The following is a 22320-nucleotide window of genomic DNA, read 5'->3' on the forward strand; positions in this document are numbered from 1 at the left end:
TATGGGCTGAGCAAGCAAAAGGGAGGCCATCAGGGATATCTCTCACAGGAGGAGAGCATGGAAGGGCACAAACAGGGGCATCAGGATGGCAGAGAGAAGCAGTTGTGGCCAAGTGCTCGTGGATCCATGCCCTATGGAACCCAGGGCAGGGCTGAGCTGTGCCATAGGGTCAGAGGGACTAAGCAAGGCTGGAGGATGCATCTCTAACTGCTGCTTTTATTTTATAACAGTTGGGGAAGAAGGTGGTGGGAAAAAGCCAAACCCAACACAACTGGTGGATCAGGGAAAGGCTCTGTCCCTCCATATCCTTTCCTTTGTGCAGAATGGGATGGTCACACTGCAAAGGCAGGAAAACCATAGGACCTCCCTTTGTGCTCATCTCCCCAGCTGTCTGAGATCACACAGACCCTTTTTTTTCCCTATTTTCTGCATGGTCCAGCTAGACATTTGGAAATATATCTATAAATGATTGAAAATTAAGGTTCTGGCTGAGTATGTGCCAGCAGCTCTGTGGCACATCTATCCTGCAGAGTTATTATCTATGCAACACACGTAGCCAATAAAAATGATCATTAAATTAACCCCAGCACCTTCCCATAGCTAAAGATGACACTTCTGGCTGATGCAGAATCTCTTCAAACAGCTGGAGGTTGCTGTGTTCCCTGTGGACTGTTTCTCCAGACTTGATAGAAAGAATCCTCCTCCAAATACCTCCTCAGGAAGCCCATTGTGCTTGTGCTCTGTCAGAGCCCTTCCCTGGCACTACCTGTTAATATCTGGGGAAGAACCAGAGGTGAGAGCTTGTTGTAGGACTGCAGGAAGAAGCCTGTCATTTTAGAAAGGGAGGAACTTAAGGGTGCAGGATGGGAAAGGGAAGGATAAATTGTGCAAGAGGAGTGAGAAAACATCTGTGCCTGCGTGAGTCGGTGCTGGATTTGCAGGCAGAGGAAGAAAGCTTTGCTAACGAGGTCTGAAGCCTCGTTTCTGGCTGGCTCAGGCTGCAGCAGCTGAATGCATTTCCCCCGGAGCCAGGAGCAGAGGGCACTGTCACTCTCTGAGCAGACTGACGGGAGAGCAGATGCTGTGAGAGGAAGCTGTCTCAGCAGGCAACAGGCACAGGAACCATTCAGAGCTTGAAAGGGCAGAAAAGGAATATAAGCCCTGCGTGTCAGGGGGAGGATCAAACACCACAGCAGGCTCTTTCTGCGCTCACCATCCAGGCTTCTCTCCACTGACGGGGTGCAGCACCAAACCATGACATGACCAGGCTGGGAAGGGAGCCCTGGGGGTCTCTGATCCAGCCCCCCACCCTGAGCAGGATGTCAATCAGCTGCTCAGCACCCTGTCCCCTCCACTGTCAAATGTCTCACAGAATGGAGAGTGCCTGTCTCTTGGGTCCCCCGTGGTACTGCTTGATTCCCTTCACAGGGCAAGTAATTTTCCCAATATCTATTCAGAACTTTCCTCCTTGCCATTTGCTTTTTGGCCTCTCATTCCATCACTCTGCACCTCTGTGCCTCCTGTGAGGTAGTGAAGAAAACAAGGAGGTCTCCTTTTAGCCTTTCCCCAAAGCCTAAACCCCAGTTTCTCTCACCCTCTTCTCCTGTGTCAGGTGTCTGAGCTCCTTCGGTCTTTTAGGTGGCCTCCATTTGACTTGATCCAGCATATTGGTGTCTTTCCTGTATTTGGGAATCTGAAATCAGACACAGTTCCAGGCCCAAAGCAGAAACCTACCTCTTCTGGACACCCTTCTTAGCTGGTCTGGGCTCTGTTCTATCAGATCAATATGCCAAGATATTGGGCTCATGGTAAAGAATGTGTAATTCATATGTTGGGTCTTCAGGTTTCCTGAAGTTGTGGGACCTGAAAATTCTCTTTCTCTTTCCAGAGAAAGGGATGGGATCAGGAGAATGCCAGCTTGAGTCCTCCCAGCCCAGCATCCTGCCTCCCACATTTGGGCAGCAGCCAGAGCAGAACAAAGGGTGTGAGATCAGGGCATGCTCACACTGAACATTCTTATGCAGCTCAAACATTTCTTGAACTGAAGGTTATATCTTCATACTGCATAAATCTCAGGAGATTTTCTTTCCACAGATTTGTCCTGTGGATTTTATTAATCCCTGTTGACATTGAACAGCCACAGCCATGTGTGGGAGTAGCCTAAAGCCAAGGGGAGGGAGGAAGCATCTCCCTTTCACTATTTTACCTCCTGCTAATCTGACTTGTTCTCCTTGTCCCTCTCAGCTGTGTATTCCTCAGTCATGGGCACCTCAGTAGCTTCTTCCAGGCTGGAGAGTCCCAGTCCACACAGTCACCCTTCATGCAGCAGCCAGCCTGGATATTGGCTCATCTTTGCTGCCCTTCTCTGAGTTCTGCATTTGGGTTCTTTGGGCATCTGCTGTTTTCTGTTTGAGATGGATTATTTCTAAGTGACATTAGCTCACACAGAGCTCACTGCTGCCTATTGAAAATGAGTACTGTGGTTTCCCCCATGGATCATGTTCTATTTGTTTCATGCAATTTCATCTGCTGTTTCACTGCATGGTGAAGGTTTTCAGTCAGCCCTCTGGGACCACCCTTCTCCATATTTCCTAGGAGCACATCCAAATGTCTCAGGAGGTCCATCTCCTTTGCATTTGCCAAGATCAAATATCCTCTCTGGTATCACAAATCCTGCAATTTACAAGCCTGATAATGTGATCACCTGCCACTGTTGTGTCACCTGTACAGATGATGCACACACTCTGGGTGTCTGTGCATACCCTGGTACCAGTCCCTAGCCAAAGTCACATTCCAAATCACAGTATTTGCTGAGGAAAAGGAATCAGGAATGTCCTGCACCAATGCATCCATCACCTGTCCTGCTGCTTGCTGCCACATCTGCTGCCTCTCCTGTCCCAGAAGGATCAGCTCTAATCATGTTTTATTTCCTGGAATGGAGCAATTTGCCATAATTTCCCTGCTCCTGCTGCAATCACTGCTGTGCAGCCATGGGCAGGCAGCTAATCCACAGTGAATCTGCTCCATCCATCATTCCAGTGCTGGAGGGATACAGTGCCACCAGTGACATGTCTGCAGCACATGATGCAACAACTTGACAGGCAAGAGAAAGGTAGAACAAGAAAATAAGTCCATTTTATTACTCATTATATTTTCATTTGGTATTAAATCACAGCTAGTAATTGTTTGTGACATGTATCCACCTTTTACATCTCTCTTTTGTGCTGTCTTTTTTAGAGACTGAATAAATACCATCACAGACTTTCTCTTGGGCATTCTGGGGTAAAAAACAGGCTGCCAAGTGATGTGAGGATGTGACTGCCATGCCCATGCTGAGAGGTGCTGCCAGGCAGGTTGGGAGCCTTGTGCTGCAAGGAAGTGGGGAATGTTGGAACTGATCCTGAGAAATCACAGAATAACCTGGAAGGGACCCACAAGGACCATCAGGTTCAACTTCTGGCCCTGCACAGGACACCCCAACAACTCCACATTGTGCCTGAGAATGTCCAAAAGCTCCTGGAGCTCTGGCAGCCTTGGGGCTATGACTATTCCCTGGAGAATGTGTTCAGTGCCAAACCATCCTCTGGGGAAGAATTTTTCCTGATATCCAGTGAAATCCTGACACAACTTCAGTGCTGTACCACCAGGTTCTATCAGTGGTCACCTCTTTGAGATGTGAGAAATCCTCTGAGGTGAGGCAGTTATTATAAGGAAAAGTTTACTTCTTCCAACCATCCTCTGGGAAAGAACCTTTTCCTGATATCCAGTGAAAACCTGACACAGCTTCAATGCTGTACCACCGGGTTCTATCAGTGGTCACCTCTTTGATGTGTGAGAAATCCCCTGTGATGGGGCAGTTATTATAAGGAAAAGTTCACTTCTTCCAGCTATCCTCTGGGGAGGAAACTTTTCCTGATATCCAGTGAAAACCTGACACAACTTCAACGCTGTACCACCGGGTTCTGTCAGTGGTCACCAGAGAATGTCTGGTGAAGTTCACTTCTTCCTCAAAAGCCGGACTCGATGGCGAGAGGAGGAGGAGGTGGAGGAGGAGGCGGCCGGGCAGGCGGCCCGGGGAGGCCGGGCAGCGGCCGCGTCACGATTGACAGCGGCATGTGCGGAGGGTCTATAAACGGCGGCCGTGAGTGACAGGGAGGGCAGCGACGGCCGCGGGGCACGGCAGCCGCACTCCGGCCATGAGCTCGACCCGCAGGGCCCTGGCGGGCCTCTACGGGCGGGGAACGAGCCACATCGACGGCGCGGAGGAGGCCGAGAGCGCGGCCTGGGCCTCGCGGCCGGACCGACGGAGTTACCTGCTGGGCATCCGGCCCCAGAACAGGTGAGCGCCGGCCCGGGGGAAGGCGCTGCTCTGGGGGCTGTCCCCGAGCTGCCCGCGGCCCTGGGTGCGGTGACGGCGGGCGCGGGGTGCGGGGACGGAGCGGGCCGGGGGTGCAGCGGGGAGGCCGGGCTGGCCCTCACCCGACCCATGAGGCCTCGCAGGGAATGCGAGGCCAGCTGGAAGTGGTGTTGACAACGGGCCTGGCCGTCCCTCGGGAGCTGCTCCAGGGGAGAAAACCGAGCCATGGCTCGGGCTTTCCAGAGGGGCTGCTGTGTGCTCTAGCCCGGTCCCTCGCCTCCCCAGAGAGAGCTGGCGGTGTCGCAGCTATTGCGGGGCAGGGCCTGTGGACACGGCGCATTGCGTGTGGCTGAGCGGGTGTGTGAAGTGGTGGTGGAATCATAGAATAGAATCATGGAATGTCCTGTCCACAAGGATCGTCGAGACCAGCTCCTGGCCGTGCCCAGGACACCCCAACAATCCCGTGCTGCGCCTGAGCTGGTTGTCCAAACACTCCTGGAGCTCTGGCAGCTGTGGGGCCATGACTGCTGCCCTGTGGAGCCTGTTCTGGTGACCCACCAGAACAGCCTCCACACCTTCTTCACCCTTCTGAGTGAAGAAACCTTTCTGAATATCCAATAATCTCGTCTATTTTAAGCCCCCTTGTACCGCTTCATGCTGGCCCCTCAGGTCCGGTTGCTGCTCACCAGAGAGCAGAGATTGATTGGTGCTGCCACTGCTCTTCCCCTCATGAGAAAGCTGCAGACCCCAGTGAAGGCTCAGTCCAAGCAGTTTTTATGAAATCCTGACAGACACCAGTGTCTCCAGTTAAACTCAGGGAACAGCACTGACCTTCCTGCCTTCATTGTAGTGAAGTGCCTCGCCAGACAGAGCGAGGGGCCCGCTGGGTGCCTTATCTTATTGTCAAAAAGGCATTTCTGCACTGTAGATAGGGGCTGAGCAGCAGTGAGATCAGCATTCCTGGGTCAGGAATGGCCTCCAGCACAGGGTCTGGGGTAGGAATAAGGCTTTGTTCGCAGGGGGAAGGTATGATAAACATGCTGTCAGCTGAGCCTGACTGAGGTTAGCAAACACAGAATTACAGGGTGATATGCCAGCAGCACCCAAGGTGTCGGTGATTGTGTGAGGCACTCAAAAAAAGCCTTGAAATTGCTTTGAATTCGCTGGGAATGCTCTTCAGTCTATGAGCTCTCCAAATGAGTGTGCCTCTTCCCTGCTGATGGTTTATAAATAATCCATTTCCAGCGTGTCAAGCATTGATGCCTCAAGGAGTCAGACATTCATAAAAATAAATGCAGGACCAAAAGAGATAAAAAAGTGCTGCTTGGAAGTCAGGTGTTAAAACTGGGGTGACGCCAAAGTGAAGTTGCCTAAATTCAGTTCCTCTGTGGGGGTATCATGTCGTGCTGGGATGTGAGCTAATCACAGACTGGCTGCACACAGTGACGTCTTCAGCACCACCAAATGTCCATATAGAGTCCACAGCCTGTGGCCTCAGATCATACCAGGGACTGGAAATCTCTTAACTGAGCCCAGTGACTCCATTCTGTGGATTACAAGCAGAGAGGGGTTTTAATAAAGAAGATGTTGAGGTATTTGGGTTGCCTACAGCTTAACTTTTATTTTCCTTGACTACTCTCAAATTGCAGCTTTAATCAGTTTAACCATAAAGGAGAGTTCATCCATCGAGCAAGAAACACCTTTAGTATTCCCAGTTGGATTCCCAGAGTTTCCTCTGTTGGGGAAGGCAGGGAGCAGTGCAGCACCCATGCAGGCAGTGCTCCTGGTGTCTTCAGGCTGCAGCACCCCTTGGGGCTATGCCTCAGGCGTGGCAAATCCAGCCCATAGCTGCCGAGCTCTGAGCCCTGGACCTTTTGAGCTTTTCAACCTAATGCTGCCTTGGCTAGACTCCAATTTCCATCAGTGGGAGCCCAGTGCTGGCATAGGGACTCTGCTGCCCCAGTTAAATCAGCAGCACATTCAATTTCCACAAATTCTCCAATCGTTTTTCCAACCACTTATGTGCATGATCGTCAAAGCCTGTGGCAAGGCAATTTAATTTTGTCTCTTAAATCCACTGTCTGCCCATTCTGTTGTAAGAAGCAGTGACTAAATAATGGCTAAATGGCAAAATTGACCTTTCCCAGAGTTCATGGCAACTTCTAGGTTCTCTAATGAGTTAGGGAGGAGGAATATAAAAGTCAGGTTCCCTGCAGAGCCCTACAAGTGCTGAAGACTTGAGCTGGGATTTTTGGAAACTGTTGTCTAAAATGCAGGGCAAGGGCTTGAATGAAGTGTGGCTTTTTATGTTGTAATTGAAAAATGTATCATAACAATTCTGGGAAGCAAATGACTGGAATGGTGTAGCAAGGAGACTTTCAGAAAGCAATTATGACTTTAATTAAATCCAGGAACATCTGGAGAGCATACCTGGGAGAACTTGAAAAGCACGATGAGCAACATGCAGAACAGCAGATAACACTGAGCAGCTCTCTAACACAGAATGGGTTTGGATTTGCTGGGTTTGAAAGTAACAAAGGCAACGAGACAAACACAGGATTGCTGTGGGAGGCTACCGTAGCAATTAGGAAACAAAAATGGATATTGTGATCCAAAGAAAATGTGGGGTTTTTCAGGTTTCTCTCTTTCTGTCTTTATGTGTATACACAGAGTATGTTTAACTAAAATATTTGCCTGTTCACCACTTCTTAAAGCAGTAGAAAGTGTAGTAACGTGGTAGAGATACACAAAGACCTGGAGAGATCTTTTAAAAAAGAAACTGAGGTTGGAAATCCCTGCTTCTGGGGTGACTTATGAACACGCTCTGCCCTGTGGATCCCAGCACAGGAATGGAGCTGTTGGAACGAGTCCAGAGGAGGCACCAAGATTGTCAGAGGGATGGAACACCTCTGCCATGAGAAAATGCTGGAATTGTTCATCCTGGAGAAGCCTTTGGGTAACCTGATTGTGGCCTTCAGTACCTGAAGGCAGCCTAAGAGAAGGATGGAGAGAGACTCTTTACAAGGGCTGGAGTGACAGGACAAGGGGGAATGGCTTCAAACTAACAGAGGGCAGGGTTAGATGGAATATTAGGGTTCAGTTCTTCCTGTGAGGGTGGTGAGGCCCTGGCGCAGGGTGCCCAGAGGGACTGTGGCTGCCCCATCCCTGGAAGTGTCCCAGGCCAGGCTGGATGGGGCTTGGAGCACCCTGGTCTAGGTCACCTGCCCATGGCAGGTGGTGGAACAAGATGAGCTTTAAGGTCCCATCCAACCCAAACCATTCTGTGATTCTGTGTTGAGGGCAGTTTGGATGTCTTACTTGGTGTCCCTAACCCTGTTGGAGGAAAGGGATATAATGTAAATTGAAGGATATGAATCAGGTAACCAGAACATGATTTTTCTGGGTTTTAACTTGTAGAATTTTCTAGAGGTGGTGCTAAGAAAGCCAGAAGAATAGAGGTGTTGAAAGTGGCCATAGATAGAACATCATCCTTTTATTAAACAGAGTATTCAGGGTATTTACTCTTTGTGCTCTTGGGAACTAGACTTTAGTAAGGATTTTCCATGTGAGCAAACAGCTCCATGTTTTTCCTTTCCTGCTCTTTTAACATACCTGATATTAGACAGTGTCAGGAGCAGCTTATGGCCACAGTGACTTGCCCTCTGCTCTGGCTGCTGACAGGATTTTTTTTAATCTGTGTTGTTTTTTTTTTTAACAAACCTGTAATGTCTCAAAGGAATTATTTCAAGCAAGTAATTATTTCACTGTCAGTCCTATTCAGGGTCTACCTTAGCTGCATTCATGGGCCACAACCCTCAAGACATCTTTTTAGATGTCCTTTTTGTAAGAACTAGCAAATCTGGGGAGTGTATTGTGCAGAGAGATGCAATTTTATATAAAACTTTCATCTGAGTGCTAGGCAAACCTCTGCTGGAAGTGATCTGCACCTCTTACCTAATGCAGCTGTCTGCTCCTCAGTCTCATTAGAGACTTGCTTCCTTGCTTGAATGTCTTTCTACTGTCACAGCTACATCATATCCAGATATTTATAGAGTGTAGTGGCATTGCCTCTGAGCTTTTCTTGGATAACTCTGCTTGGGGTGGCACTTGAGCTCAGGAGAGGGCCTTGCCACCTGGCTCTTCTGGCTGCAAACCATTCCCAGTCTTGTCCCTCTTGCTTTGCACATAATATCAAATGAAGGAGAAAGATCTGTTGCTATAATAAAGTGTGCTGAGGAAGCCCTTGGTTCCTGAAAAGCAGGTTTAGTTCAGTGGAGTTCCCTCTTTGGCAGCTGGGTACCTGTAATGTCCAAGGGGACTTTGCTTTTGGCCAGGAGTGGTGTAACCCCCTGGTCAGATGCCAGCTGAGGCAGCTGAGAGCACTCAGTCAGTTTGATTTGTGGGATGGAGGTGTCTCAAACTCTGGGAAGAGGGACAGCTAGTTCCTACAGGAAAGGCAAAGTTTGGGGTGTCAATGAGTCATCTCCACACCCTGTGACCTGCAGGACACAAGAGGTTGTTTCCCATTGCTGGAGGGCTCTGCTTTGAGTGGGGCTCCTCAGCAGCTGTGCGCTCTGAATAACCATCCTCAGCAATTCCAAAGGGAGATTTTTCAGCTCCCTTTCCATAGCCTCCTGTCCATATGTAAATATCCCCTAGGAAGCCAAGTGGAGCTGAGTGAGTGTCCTGATAAGCCCATGCCCTTCAGGGTCACCATAAAGACACAGAGGATATCACATGTGAGAACTGTGCTCTTCTCAGGAGACCTCCTGAAAGGGGATGTTTCCCAGGCCAGGGGTACCATTGTGTGGGGGACAGAGTGTGGTCATCTCCAAACAGGGCACCTCTCATGTCCAGCAGAGACAGTTCCTAGGAGATGGAATTGAAACCTGCTCTACCCTTGCTCTCTTTGGATGAGAGGAGGAAGATCTTGAGTGACTGAGGTTGTTATCTCACATTCACAGCATCAACTGGTCCAAGAAGAGGAAGATGGAAGGGCTGTTACAGGCATTTTTATTTTATTTTATTTTCTCTACAGAGTGAGCTGCCAGGAGGATGTCGCCTTTCCTGGGCATCTCATTGTCCAATAGTTACTTTGCTTTATTTTTTTGGCCATTTCTTATCCCTTGGTGTGTTTCTATGTTTAATTTGGGCCATAGAGGCAGCAACAATTAAGAGTTAAAACACACAAATCTGAGCCATCTTCAGAGCATTACAGAGGCTGATACAGGAATGTGTAACTTAATTTATTGTTTTCCACCTTCTCTGTTAATGAAATCTAGCCTGAATTGTTACACACGAATCTGTTCATTTCAGCAAAAAGTAAATTACCTGCAGAAAAAAATTGTCACATTTCTGCATCTCTGACATGGATTCGCTCTGTGACCTTGACAAGCAAAGACTCAATACATCTGTTTTCCATTCTGTGAAATAACAATGTGTCTTGTACAGCAACACAGCACCCAGAGCTGCTTTATCACAGGCCTGCTGATAGCTCCTGCCATGGTGTATGAGCACCAGCACACATTCTGTGTGTGCAGGGAGTGCTTGATAAGGAGCAGGACACGTGGCAGGAAAGCAGCTCTGAGCACAGCCATGCCTACATGAAAGCCTCAGTATTGGCTTTTAAACCCTGAAAAGGGTTCACTGCTGACAGCTGAGTGGTTTGTATTTGTCTCAAGCAGTGTTAACCTTGAAGACAGGCAAGTTCATAGGAAATCTTATACTTGGAAGTCTGCATGTGCTAAACATGCCCAATAATATCAGGGAGCCAGAGAGGGGCAATGTCTGTAGGAAATTGCCAGTCCCTCTGTCCAGCTCTGTACAGGCTGCCAGGCTCTCCAAGGAGCTTTGGTGCAATGCTGATTCCCTCAAAACATAACTTGGACCTGTCAGCTTTGCTGTCATGGACACGTTTTGCTCTTTTTTTCCTTCACTGGACAGCTTGTGTGGGTCAATTTTCACGCTGTGGAAGAGCACTGAAAAATATTGATCACTGCTGCAGCTCAAGCAGCTCGAGTCCAGGTGCTTGTCCATATGGGGATGGAGCCACTGTTAAGCCTATTTCAGGGTCTCCTGAGCTCTTGCTCACTTCCATGTGAGGAGTGCACTGGAAGGAGAAAGATTTCTTTATCTCAGTGATAAGAAATGCAGAAAGAGAGTAATTTCATGGATAATTGCATGAGAGGGTTAAAAAAGGTGCCAGACTGAAAATGTATGTTTTTCAAGCAGTTAACTTTTTGGTGCCAGTGGATGCCAGCCCAGACCATCAACTTGAGTGGTTAAAAAAAGTGAATGGTGTTGACAGTTCTGCCTCCTGCCCTTGCAAGACTGAAATTTGGCAAGAGCATGAAAAATGAAGAAGGCTGTCTTCACTTCCAGAGAAAATTAGGAGTAGTTGAAGGGCTAAAACCTTTAAGAGGATGATAAATGGCCAAAGGAGCTTGAAAGCGTATGATAAAATGCAGTTTAACAAAGAACTGAGGCTGGTAGAAGGGATGTGGTGCAGAGGTGTAGTGCTGTGAGAACAGTTGTGTATTTTCAGAATTAGCTTATAAAAAGCTGAGTTTCTCTTCATCAGTGGGAGGTGCCTGAGGAGGCTTCATCCCACCAGTGCTGGACATGCCTGGAGCAGATGTTTTTGAAGTCCACTTTTCCAACAGAAGGAAGGGTTACACTGGAGGCCTTGATTCAGTGCTTTAGATGTATTCCTCAGGATAACAAAAGCATTTGCCTTTATCCAGTAAGTGCAATGGCCCCGAGCCTGCTCGAGGGAGGCACATCCACTGCTGCGGCTGCACCTCATTAGCAGAGCCCTGTGTAAGTCCTTGGGGAGCCCAGGGCACAGAGAGCCCAGTGCCAGAGAGGATCAGAGCAGGCACACTGGATATCTGCTGCCCTGCTCAGGAGCCCCACGTTTCCAGCAGGGGTTGGGTTCTGATGGAGCTGTGCTGTCTCAGCTCTCCATGGACATGCTGGAACGTCATTGAAGTGAGGTGCCAGCTGCCTGCAGGCAGGGCTCTGCTGGCTGCAGGATCCACAATTTGATCATGCTCTCTGGGGCTTAAAGCTCTAGTCTGAAAAGCAAATTTAGCATATTGAGGTTAAACTTCAATTAATACATGATGGCCTTTTTCTTCTGATAATATGGAGAGACCCTCAAGAGACCCTCAGTTCAGTGTTCAGCGCTGTCTCAGGATGTGCACTGAATAAAGCCCATGTTGTCTTAATACTGGGGATTAAAAAAAAGCACTGTCAGTGCTTACTGTGTGATCACATCCACGAGCACAATGGGTTCATGGCACAAGCAGCCTTTGTTCTGACTCTTGCTATTTTCTTTACGTCCAAGCCAAGACACATCCCTGTTTGTCTTATGCAAGAAATCGTGATTAAAACCACACCACTGCCTACACCAGCATTCTAGCTTGCAAGGACTTTGGGAACTTCCTTTTTAGAAGGTCTTTAGTGTTCCTCTTGGGTAAAAAGATGTTTTTCCCTTGCAGTGGTAAGCAAAATGTTTTGAGACAAGTTAAACCAGTGAGTTGTGTTTCCAGACAGACAGAGGTGCCTGGGGACAGCCCAGAGCACAGGGATACAGCTGCCCCTGGGATCACTGGGGGTGGTTGTGCTTGTGAGGAGTGTGGGAGGAGAATCCTGGATCCCCAGGAGGTCAGGATGGGGTGAGAGCAGCACGAGGTGCAATTTGAGCCCCAGAAGCTCTGAGGGTGTTGAAGACAAGGTGAGGTGCTGGTCAGTAAGGCAGGTAATGCAAAGCTGTGCCTGGCAGTGCCAGAAAGGGCATGGAGCTCACAGGGATGTTGCAAGGAGTGGAAGGATACAGCTCAAAGGACAAAGGACTCTGTGTGGCTTCTCCATGGACCAGCACAGCACATGGAAGAGGGATCAGGTGAGTGAGTGATCCTCAGCCTGTTCCTGTGAGCACTTGATTTCCCCAGCTGGATCACGCCCAGCCTGCACATCCTTTGGCTGCATGACCAGCACTTGGCACTGGGAGTGGACCAGGATTGTGTGGCTGGGGGTGGAGAGGGTGAAGCTGCTGCCAAAAGGCCAAGTGCCACCCATGTTTGTTGGGTTAAAGCTGCTCCTCAGCAACAGACCAAAACTTCTGCTGTCTTTGCTTTCCTGAAGAAGGAGAAGAGTCAGTGAGCCCTTCTGATTTTTCTTCTCAAAGGAAATATGCAATTATTTGTGTAAAGTGTCAGGACTTCAAGCTGAGCTGCTTCTTTTCTCAGTGTTCACATGGAGGTTCTGTCTCCACAGGTGGAATGTACAGTTGGCAGGACCAGTTTTCAGGGTCTCTCTGTGATCATTTTTAGGGCAAGACTTGAAGTCCTGCTGGTTTGCACAGGACTGGGACTCACATTTGGGTAGGAGACCTGAAGAGGTGCACCTGCAGGTGGCCCTCCATGTGGTTCTTTCTGCTGTCTTCTGTAGCACCATCCTAGAGCACTGAACTTTGGTGGTTCACAGAGGCTGGAAAGGTTTGATCTCCCTGCACTTGGGGATGTGGCAGTCTGGCCTGGCACCTCCCAGAGGGGATGGCCATGCTGCAGTCATTTCCAAGGCTGTGTGGTGAGGTTGTTGCACAGGTGTAACATGTACCTCAGTGCAGTTAAATCACTGAGCTTACATGCTGCTGACTAGCTTGTCCCTGTTAGTTTTGGACTTTTGATTGCCATGTGGGTGAGTCAAGGCTTGAGGAGCTGTTCCTGACTGCTGCAGGTCAATGCACAGAGGTTGTTTCCTGCAGCCTGCAAGGGGCTGCTGCCACTGTCCTTTGGCTAGGACATGAGTCCCTGAAGACACTCCTTTGGGAGAGCTGTGACCACTGGTAAGTAGCTCATCAAGATGTCTTGTGCAGGACCTGTGTTTGATTTTGTTCCCTGGATTGGTCAATGCTCCTGCATCTTCCCACAAAGAAAGCAAAGCGTGTAGATTCTTGTAAAGTCTACTTCTGTTCTTTTATTTTAATGTTTTGCCAGACCTTAGTGATTTGATTGGCAAGCTGGACAGCAATGTGATCAGAGAGTTTTCAGCTTCTGCCGGGAGCTGTCCTTGGAAGCACAGAGGGCACCCAGCTCGGGCCAGCTGCTTGCCAGCACAGAACTGGGCTGGACATCTCCCGTGCTGGAGCTGCCTGCTTTGAGCACAGTGCTGCAGATGGTGCATGGAAGGCTCAAGGTGCTGCTTCTTGGAAACCTACTTGTATAAATGTCCTGACACTGATTCTCTGTGGTTAACGACCATTTCATTTTTCCAGCCTTTGATTTCAATTGACAATGTGGCTTGCTCGTCCTGGCAGGCAGCCTAAGGCAGCTGTACCTTCTTTTAATAGGAACTCTGACCTCTGCAAAATGACTCATCATTAATATGTCTCTGTAACTGTTTGTTTATTTCAGCTCCTTTCCGTGCTTCTCTCTCTAATGGTTTTTATGCTGTTTTTTGCTTAGCTTATCAAGCAGCAGATTCTCTCCCTCCAGTTTAGGAAGGTAAAACTACATTGCATTAAACTGCTCTGACCAGACACTTTTCTGAATCTGTCTGCACGTCATTAACCTGTAATGCTTTGGTACTAATTAATTAATCAGTCAAGAGCCCTGAAGTGATCTAACAGCCTCATTCTGCGTGATTTGATCCCTAATATTTGCTTGAACTGCAGAAAGAAAAGTGAATGTTCATCATAATTCCTGTATTAAGGTGCAAGAAATATTCCTCTTTTTTAGCCAAAGGATGGCTATTCAGCTACTTCTTTATATTAAAGTGAGACTTCCATACAGAGACATTAAAAATTGGATGTGACTGCCCTGAGACATCCAGAGAAAAAATTTTCTTCCCCCTGCCATTGTTGTGAGGATCCTCATTCACTTGGACTTTGCCCCAAAAGGCACTTGTACAGCTGTACTTTGCCTTTGGCAAAAGAACACATTTGGAAATCAGTTGGCATTTCTGGTTTGCTGGAGTGGCAGGTAGAAGACTAACCATGGAGGGAAAGGCCTCTCCAGAACACCTCTATAGCTCTGGGATTTCTAACCAAAAAGTCAGAAAAAGAAAATCATACCAAGAGGAATACACTTCTCAAATCTCCTTTTCCAGCAGGCTTTTGTATGGAAATCCCTCTTTAATTGAAAAGGCTACTGAATTGCAAGGGGTCTCTTCTGCCCCAAAGATGCAGCTCCAGGAAGGCCCAAAGAAAAAGTGACTAGTGCTTTGTGTCCAGTTCTTGGAATACCCTGAATTACTGGTTTAGAAAGCAATTTGAATTGGACAAGCCTCCTTGCAGCTGGAGTGAGTCGGCTGAGAGCCCCACAGTGCCAGAGCCTTGAAATCCTGCTGTGACCAACACAATGGTTTCTTTGAAAGACTCAACAGACCTTCCAGGCTTCCTGCCAGGTGTCACTGGGCAAGTCCCTGATTCATCTGCTGAGCCTGTGGGGCTCCCAGCTTCCACCACAGCTGCTTTGCAAAGCATTCAGTAGCCTTTGCTGGATGTATTTCACCAGGTTGTGGGGTTTGCACTGAGTGGACCAGACTTATTCCCGGTGCTGCCTGCTGGTGGCATGGTGCTGGGATTAAACTGGGTCCCAAGAGCCACTCTGTGTGTGTGCATCACTTGGTTATAAGATGCTGATCCTGTTGCCCTCCTGCTGGGGTATGAAATGTTGGTTGATGCTTGGGAAATTCTTTTATGTGGCTCTGAAAGGCATTTACTGGTATGGGGAGGGAATCTGTACTGAAGGGAGCATCAGAACCCTACCAGTAACTGCCTTGTACTGGATTGTCTGCCTTGCTCCGTGGAAATGGGCTTTTTTTTTTTCCTGGGATTGGAATTTGGGAAGGTTGCTCTGGTTTGAAACAGCTTTTGACTCCCACAGCCCATTCCTGGCCCCACAGTTGAGTGAAGAGTTGCTTACCAGGACCAGTGTCCTAGTAACGATTGATTTCCACAGAAAAGAGTCTGAGCTGTGGGATCTGTTATTTTTATCCCACCCCACACATGTGTTTGGATACACACCATGCTTATAACCCTCATTCAGTAGATGAATCAGGTTTGCAACATCCCAAGCTTCCCCTGTCCTGACCCTCATCCAGCACAAGGTGCCTGGGAGCTGGGTGAGGTTCCTGCTCTGCCCCAGTGGGTTGTTACTCAGGGATTCATCTCCCTGCATCTCTTACAAACCCATTCTTGCAGGAAGGCAGAGGGAAAATAATGACATTGCAGCCTCCAGGTAAGTTTTCAGGGTGGATAAAACAGGCAGTTGCTGTGGCTGTAAGCTCTCCTGACACCTTCAGCCACGTGTGCTTAGTCCCTGTCACTGCACTTGCCCCCTCTGGGTCATGCTAAACGTGGGATTTTTGGTTTGTCCTGACTCAGTTTGCTTCCTTAGCAGGTAGAGCATTAGTGGCAGCAGCAGCAGCATCCTGCCTGCAAGCTGGGGCTGCTTGTGGGGCTGGGGTCCTCCTCATGGAAGCCTCACCACACACTCTGAGCCCTTCTGCTCATGGTGCAGCTGTGTCACGAGTGGTTGGGGCATCTGTTCCACCCCTTGCATGCTTCTGGAAGCTGATCACTTGTTTAAGGAATGTCTTTCACTGCTGAAAATTATATAAATAGAGCTGCCAGCTACCAGTTCTCTTGCAGTATTAGCTGTTTCTCCCAGCATCTTTGCACTTGAGACCTTGGGAGCCCCTCTCATGTTGTAAATGTGTAGAGTTTTAATTGCAGAGGGAAAAATGAAATAGGAAGCTCTTCCCTTCCAAGAGCCTCAGAATTATCTGAATGAAAACCCAATTTGAAATTCAATAATTTCCCTTTATTTAAGAAAGCCCAGATTTTCTGGGACCTCTCTCAGTGATGCTGCAGCAGGGTTGGATGAATATGGTGATTTATTGCACTCATTGAACAGTGCTGAAACACCATGGTCTGCTCTTGAGCATTACAGATTGCACTGTCAGGATAGTTCTGGCTATTTGGGTGTCCCAGCATGAACTCCTGGAGTAGGGAGTGTGAGTGCCTACCTGCAGCAGTAAGGGGTTAATGAGGGAGTTCCTTTCCAGCTAATTCCTGGGTTCAGAAAGCTGCTAGCCAGACTCACAGCTTCCTCAGTGAGCTGTCCCACAGCTGGCAGCTTTTCTTCATTCTAAGAGGGCTGCTGTGTTCAGGAGACATGCAATTCACACTTGGCCTGAAATGACTCAAAGTCTTCACAAATAAAAGAAAATCCCAGTGAACAGAACATCTCTTGAAACATTTATGGTTCAGAACTGAGAATTGACTTTGTTAGGTGGAGCTCTAAGCTTGCTGGCTGGCCAAAGAGATGTTTTGGTATAATCAAGAGCTAAAATGGGTCTTCATTCATCCAGAGGGTTGACATTCATTGCCCCAGTAGCCCTAAGAGCTAAGACAAAGGGAATGGCTCCCAAATGTCACTTTAAATTGACATTTAGGAGGGAGAAATCAATCCAATGCCCTGGCACTGAACTGGGCTTGTGAGCAGGTGTAGGGATGATGGGAGGGAAGAGGGCATGGACAATGAAAACACAGGCTGCTGAGGTGAGACACAAGGTGGACCCTTTGATTTTTCTGGTGCTTTTATCTCTAAGAAATGCTTCTTGAATCTTCCAGGAGCACCTTCTGCGCAATCATTTCTCAGCTGACGGAGGAAACACAGCCACTATTTGAAACCACTATCAAATCCCGTGCTGTGTCCGAGGACTCTGATGCTAAGTTCACGTGCATAGTGACAGGTAACAGTGTCTTCAGTGAATAACCTGGTCCTGCCTCACCTGCTGGACTTGTGCCAGTTAAACTCTGCAGCAAGTGATAACAAGGATAACAAGCCCACCACGAGCAGAGGGTCAGCAATTGCATGGTGATTTTAGCTTCAATTTGAGGGAGGTGGGAAGCACCTGAGTGTGTAAAGAGGCAAAGGCATAAGCTAACATCTCAAACAAGGCAAATGAAAGACCAGAAAATGGGATATGCTGGTTACTGCTTGGACCAGCTACATTTTGTTGTCCTAATCTCTGCTTCTCTAATCCTGACCTCCATTACTGAGGAATGTGCAGTTTTGAAGACTAAGGCTCTCCTGCTGGAACCAATACTGCTGGCTGTAGATGGTTAGAGCGCAGCTACATTTGTATCTGTGATGAACTTCTGTGTCTGTCAACATCTGAAATAAAAGCTGGTCACTGCCCAATGAGCTAAAACCTCCCGTTGGGCAGGAAGGGGTTAAGTCAAGAAGAGGAGGAGGAGGAGGGAGAGGCTGAAAAAGAAGGCTGGTGCTAAGGCCTTGTGGCATGGCAGCACATTGGTGTAGAGGCAAGTAGCTCCTTTGGTGATGAGATTTTGTTCTTTAAATACGGAGACTAAAACCTCTTCTCTCAATGTACTTGTTAACAACTCCATGATCCTTCCTGACCTCACTAGTATTAATTACTCCAATTAAGTCTCTCACTCCAGTGAGAGACACTTACAAACAAGTTTGCAAGTTCTGGGAGGAGGAGAGTATATCCAGTGAGCCTCTTTTCCTAAGGAAGTCTGGTTTGCTGTTAGAAACAGGCTGGAAATGAGGAGGCACAGTCTCAGTCCCTCTGAGAACTGCCAGCTATGAATTCTTGGCTTTTCTCTCATGGATTCCCATGTTCTGAAGGCTGACCTTCTGACTTGCAGGGGTACAACTGATATATTGATTTTATTGAGGCTTAACCTCAGCAGACCCCTTCTTGCTGCTTCTAGACCCAAAGAGGGCTGCTAGGAGATGCCTCCAAACCACTTTATTTGGGGAGTCATTAGAAGGGCTCTTCCCAGTTTGAGTTTTCTGGAAACAAAAGCTTGACATACTGTGCAGTACCATGGAACATGCCATTCTGCAAGTGTCAGAGGTGTGAAAATGTTTAGTTGTGTTGGGAAATCTGGAGTAAAAGTCCTGGCTTATCTCACTGGCTTAAATCTCCACCAGCTGCACCTCTGAGGTTGATGGTTCCTTCTAACAAATCCCATCTCTTCCTGGTGTGTTGCACCAGGCAGAAAACTTGAACCTGGTACTGGCCTCATTTCCTGCTCAAGTATAGGAAATTGTCAATGAGTCTCTTTCAGCACATGTCACAATATTTTTGTGCTTGGTAAACTAGGTTGGGGAGATGCTTCTGTGCACTTAGAAATTTTCATGGAAACATTTTTAAAATCATTCTTGGACCACCTTTGGCAGATGGGCATCTCCTGTGTGTGGTCCTGTGGAGTGCTTTAGGAGCTCAGGATCTCTTTGGGAGGGGGGCAGGAGGTGTGGGGCATGCCCTGGCTGCACAGCCTGCCTGGTACGTCAGGTATCCTGCCCTGCCGTGATGTTTGTGTTCAACTGGGAGGCGTTGCTGGGAGCAAGGAAATGGCAGTGGCATCCCTGGCCAGTGACCAGAGTGGAACCAGTTCAGCCCCAGCACTGTGGCTGGAGGCCAGGGACACTTTGATGGAGGCAAAGGGCAGACAGTCACCTGCTCCTGTTTTGACGGTCAAGCCACAAATATGGACGTGTGACCTACAATAGCATCTTACTTTTTTTTTTTCTTGATCAATAATGAGAGTTACAGGCTAGTCCAACATCTGGGAATACTTTGACTAGGACTTGCTGGGCTGTCCTAGGAACACAGAAGGATGCAAGTGTTTGAAGAACCAATCTCCAGAATGTGATGAGTGGTGCAGGCAGGAAAAAAGCAGGTCAGGCAGAGGCAGATTCCTGTGTGTGGAGGCACAAACTTTCCTTTCCTCCTGATGCCTAGTTCAGCCTGCTGCTGGTGTCCCTGCTGTGTCTGATTTGATTTTTTTGGGTCAGATCCTGCATCAGATATGAGATGTTTTCTTTTTTCAGACAAAATTAGTTTCATCCTTTGTTCTCAAAAGGATGTGACAAAGGAAACAAGAACATTTCCATTTACTGTGCACCTTCCTTGCTGGGTCTGTCTGGACTTCAGGGTCTCAAGGGTCATCACAGCTCATTTGCAGTGGGTGGATATTGGGCTTCTCTCTTCAGAGTGGCCCTTCATGGAGGTGCTGCCACAAGGATTTTCCAGCTTTTTATTTGCTTCTGTGTAGCATTGCCTGGGAAGGAGAGATGTCAGCGGATGAAATGGGGGAAGCTGGATGGAGAGGCCAGGTCTCTGGCTGCTTGTTAGGGAGTGAGTGCAGCCAGGACAGGTGATGGCTGGATCTAGCCAAGACCATTGTATGTCAGCACCAGCCCACTGCTGTACAGCTGCCTCTTCAGTGCCATTTCAGCCCTCCTCAGCCAGGTTCAACCCTCTGATCTGGCTGCACAAATCACTGTCTCAGGTGCTTGATCCCATCAGTGCCTCCATGGTTTTATTGCAGAGTAGAGAGGGCAGAGGGCTCTGCCCATGGCTGAGGGAAGAGAGTTGGGGTAGGCTGAGTAGACAGTCACATGCTTATGGATGCAGTTTTTAATCAGGTTAAAGGAGTTCCACTTGCTGCATTTGTGGTGACCCTGAGGGAAATGTTTGAAGGGCGAGACTGAAGTGCTTGGATGAAGGATGTCAGGAGACAGGCAGGAGCTGTGAGAGGGGTTTGGGGATGGGATAGTGACTGCAAGAGCAGAGAGCAGCTGCTGGGAGATGAGGAGCTTTGGCTTTAGGGCCCAGGACAAGAGAAGGATGGTGAATGAGCACTGCTCACAGTGCATGGGGAGCTACTGCAGGGAGTATCTGTCCCTCCTGTCAGCATTGCTAGAAGCTTCCTTGTCCTTGTGTGCTGGAGGGGTTTAAATCCATGAAGCCAGGAAGGGTAACATCTTACCAGGAATTGTATTCCCAAGACTGTTGAAGCCCCTATGTGTATGTAGCTTGGGTAGAGCAGAAACTGTGGATATTGTTTAATGGTTCTGAACTCATATCACCTTCCCAAGTTTCAGAAGACTAACTCCCCCTCCTTTCCTGCCCCCAGAAAAATAAAAAAAAAAGAAAGCAACTTGAAATAGAGTTTCTCTGGGTGTTTTGGATAGATATATTCAGAACTGTTTTGGATAGATATTTTAAGAACTGTTTTGGTCACAGTCACTAAGCTTTGAAGACTTCTCAGATTTCGACAGTTTTCAGAAAAAGAATGTTTGATCTAAACCTGGCAATCTCCATGAAAAAAAATATCCTTGCTCTGAAAAGTCTCCAGGATGCTGTGGTGGCTGGAGCAGTGCTGCTGGCAGGCACACACACACATGCTGGGGATGTGGAGCCTCTGGGTGGCTGCTCTGTCTGCAGCTGCAGGCTCTGCCTGGGGGCTGCAGGGGCCCAGCTGCACGGAGGGGCTGCAGCAGGGGCAGGGCTGGGATGGATGAGTGTGGATCTGGGAGTGTGTCATGGTGCCTCCATCCCTGGATGGAGCCCTCATCCCACTGGGCAAGCTGTGGATGCTGTGCCTGCAGGGGATGCACCGTGCAGGGAATGATGCCTGACTCCTTTAACCCCCACCCTGGACAGGGGGAATTTATTCACTCAGCAGCCCAAAGATGGATGTCAGCAGCATCAGGAGCAGCTCCCCTCCCTGTGCCAGGGAGGTTCATCCCTGCCCAGGCATGTTTCCATCTTGGCTCTGGTTACAGCCCCTGGGAAGGGATGGATGATATTTGGACAGGCAGCGGGGGCCACTGTACCTGCGTGGGAGGTGGGAATCCTTTCAGCATCCGCCTGCCTGCAGATGCAGATCCAGCCAGAACCTGCCTGCAGCTCTCTTGGACTGCAGGTGACACTGGTGACACTGTGCAGTGTGAGCTTGGCCTGGCACTGAGCTCTCGTGGCCATGGCTCCTCAGAGGGAGCAGGCAGCCTCAAGGATACGAGTGCTGCAAGTCACAGGGAGTTGAAGCTTAGCAGGAGGAAAAGCCTTTCCTCGATGGAAATGGCAGCTCTTTGCAATGGCAGCTCTTTCCTTTCCAGCAGATGTCAGCTGGGAATGGAAATCAGCTGTGGAGGCCACGGCGGGGGGGACATCACAGAGCTTCTTGGAAACTGTCAGCTGGCAGTTCCCAGAATGAAAGGCTGTGATTGCTGTTTCTTAGGCTGTCAGGAAAATCTACCTGCCAGCTCCCTGCAGGATGGGCTGTGGGGGCATTCTGAAGATCTTGCTTGCAGAGCAGCCCTTGGGAAGGGTTGGATTGCTCTGGGCACAGTTTGAGCTTGTGTATGAAAATTGTTTTGGTCAGCTCTGGAGCAGAAAGAATTCACCACAGGCTCATTCAGCCCAGGCTCCTGCTGCCAATATTTATTATTTTATGAAAAATACAAGCAGCAGTCAATCCCTGGTGATCCCATCTCTGGAATGCTCTCATAGCTTTCTCCAGTTGCAGTTTAGGGCTCATTTTCTTCAGCCACCAGTACCTGAGGGCTTTGCATGTCTCTAGAAACTGGTTTGGGGGGTCAGGGCAGCAGCAAGGAATGGGCTGTGACAAAAGTGGGGCAGAGGTGGAGAACAGAGAGCCTTGCAGGAAGGGTTTTGGGAGAAAGTCATGGCTTGGCTTCCTGTAGAAGAGGAGAAATGAGGCACTACCCAACAGAAAGCCAAAGCTGCTGAGGGCAGCAGAGGGAGAGGATTGAGGCAGCAAAACATTTGGGAGATGTACAGACTGCAGGGATGCTGGGGCAGTGCAGAGTAAGAGACCTTAGAGAAGGAGGAACAATAGGGTAAAATCCAGTCTGTGGGTGTCTGGGCTATGGGAGTTGATGCTTCTCATAGAGGAGAGCAGGAAAGAAAAGCTGCTGAGACTTCTCTTCCCAGCCCTGTCTGGTCCCAGTGGACACTGAGGAGCCACCACAGGCAAGGGGGTGAGGACAGGGGAGCCAGAGCAGTACAGGAGGAGATTTGGCATATGCTGCTTTTCTGGGCAAAGGCATATTGGATTGGCCAAAGCCTGGGTGAATTCCTGCTGATGAGTCTCTGCTCCTGGA

General features: G+C 48.7%; 1 protein-coding gene across 4 annotated transcripts in view; it reads left to right on the forward strand.

Moving 5' to 3' along the window:
• Positions 1-4153: 4153 nt before the first annotated feature.
• Positions 4154-22320, forward strand: part of ALPK3 (alpha kinase 3) — a 32654-nt gene continuing 14487 nt past the window's right edge. Inside the window, exons 1-3 of one of the 4 annotated variants that reach the window (XM_059482548.1) lie at positions 4161-4339; positions 13828-13866; positions 17001-17122. In XM_059482548.1, coding sequence (XP_059338531.1) covers positions 4197-4339; positions 13828-13866; positions 17001-17122 — 304 coding nt within the window. In that variant the 5' untranslated portion in view covers positions 4161-4196. Of the gene's footprint in view, positions 4340-13827; positions 13867-17000; positions 17123-22320 lie in introns of all 4 variants that reach the window. The other 3 variants (XM_059482549.1, XM_059482546.1, XM_059482547.1) reach the window with 3 other exon arrangements.

Source organism: Ammospiza nelsoni, chromosome 14 (assembly GCF_027579445.1).
Source record: "Ammospiza nelsoni isolate bAmmNel1 chromosome 14, bAmmNel1.pri, whole genome shotgun sequence".
Taxonomy (NCBI): domain Eukaryota; kingdom Metazoa; phylum Chordata; class Aves; order Passeriformes; family Passerellidae; genus Ammospiza; species Ammospiza nelsoni.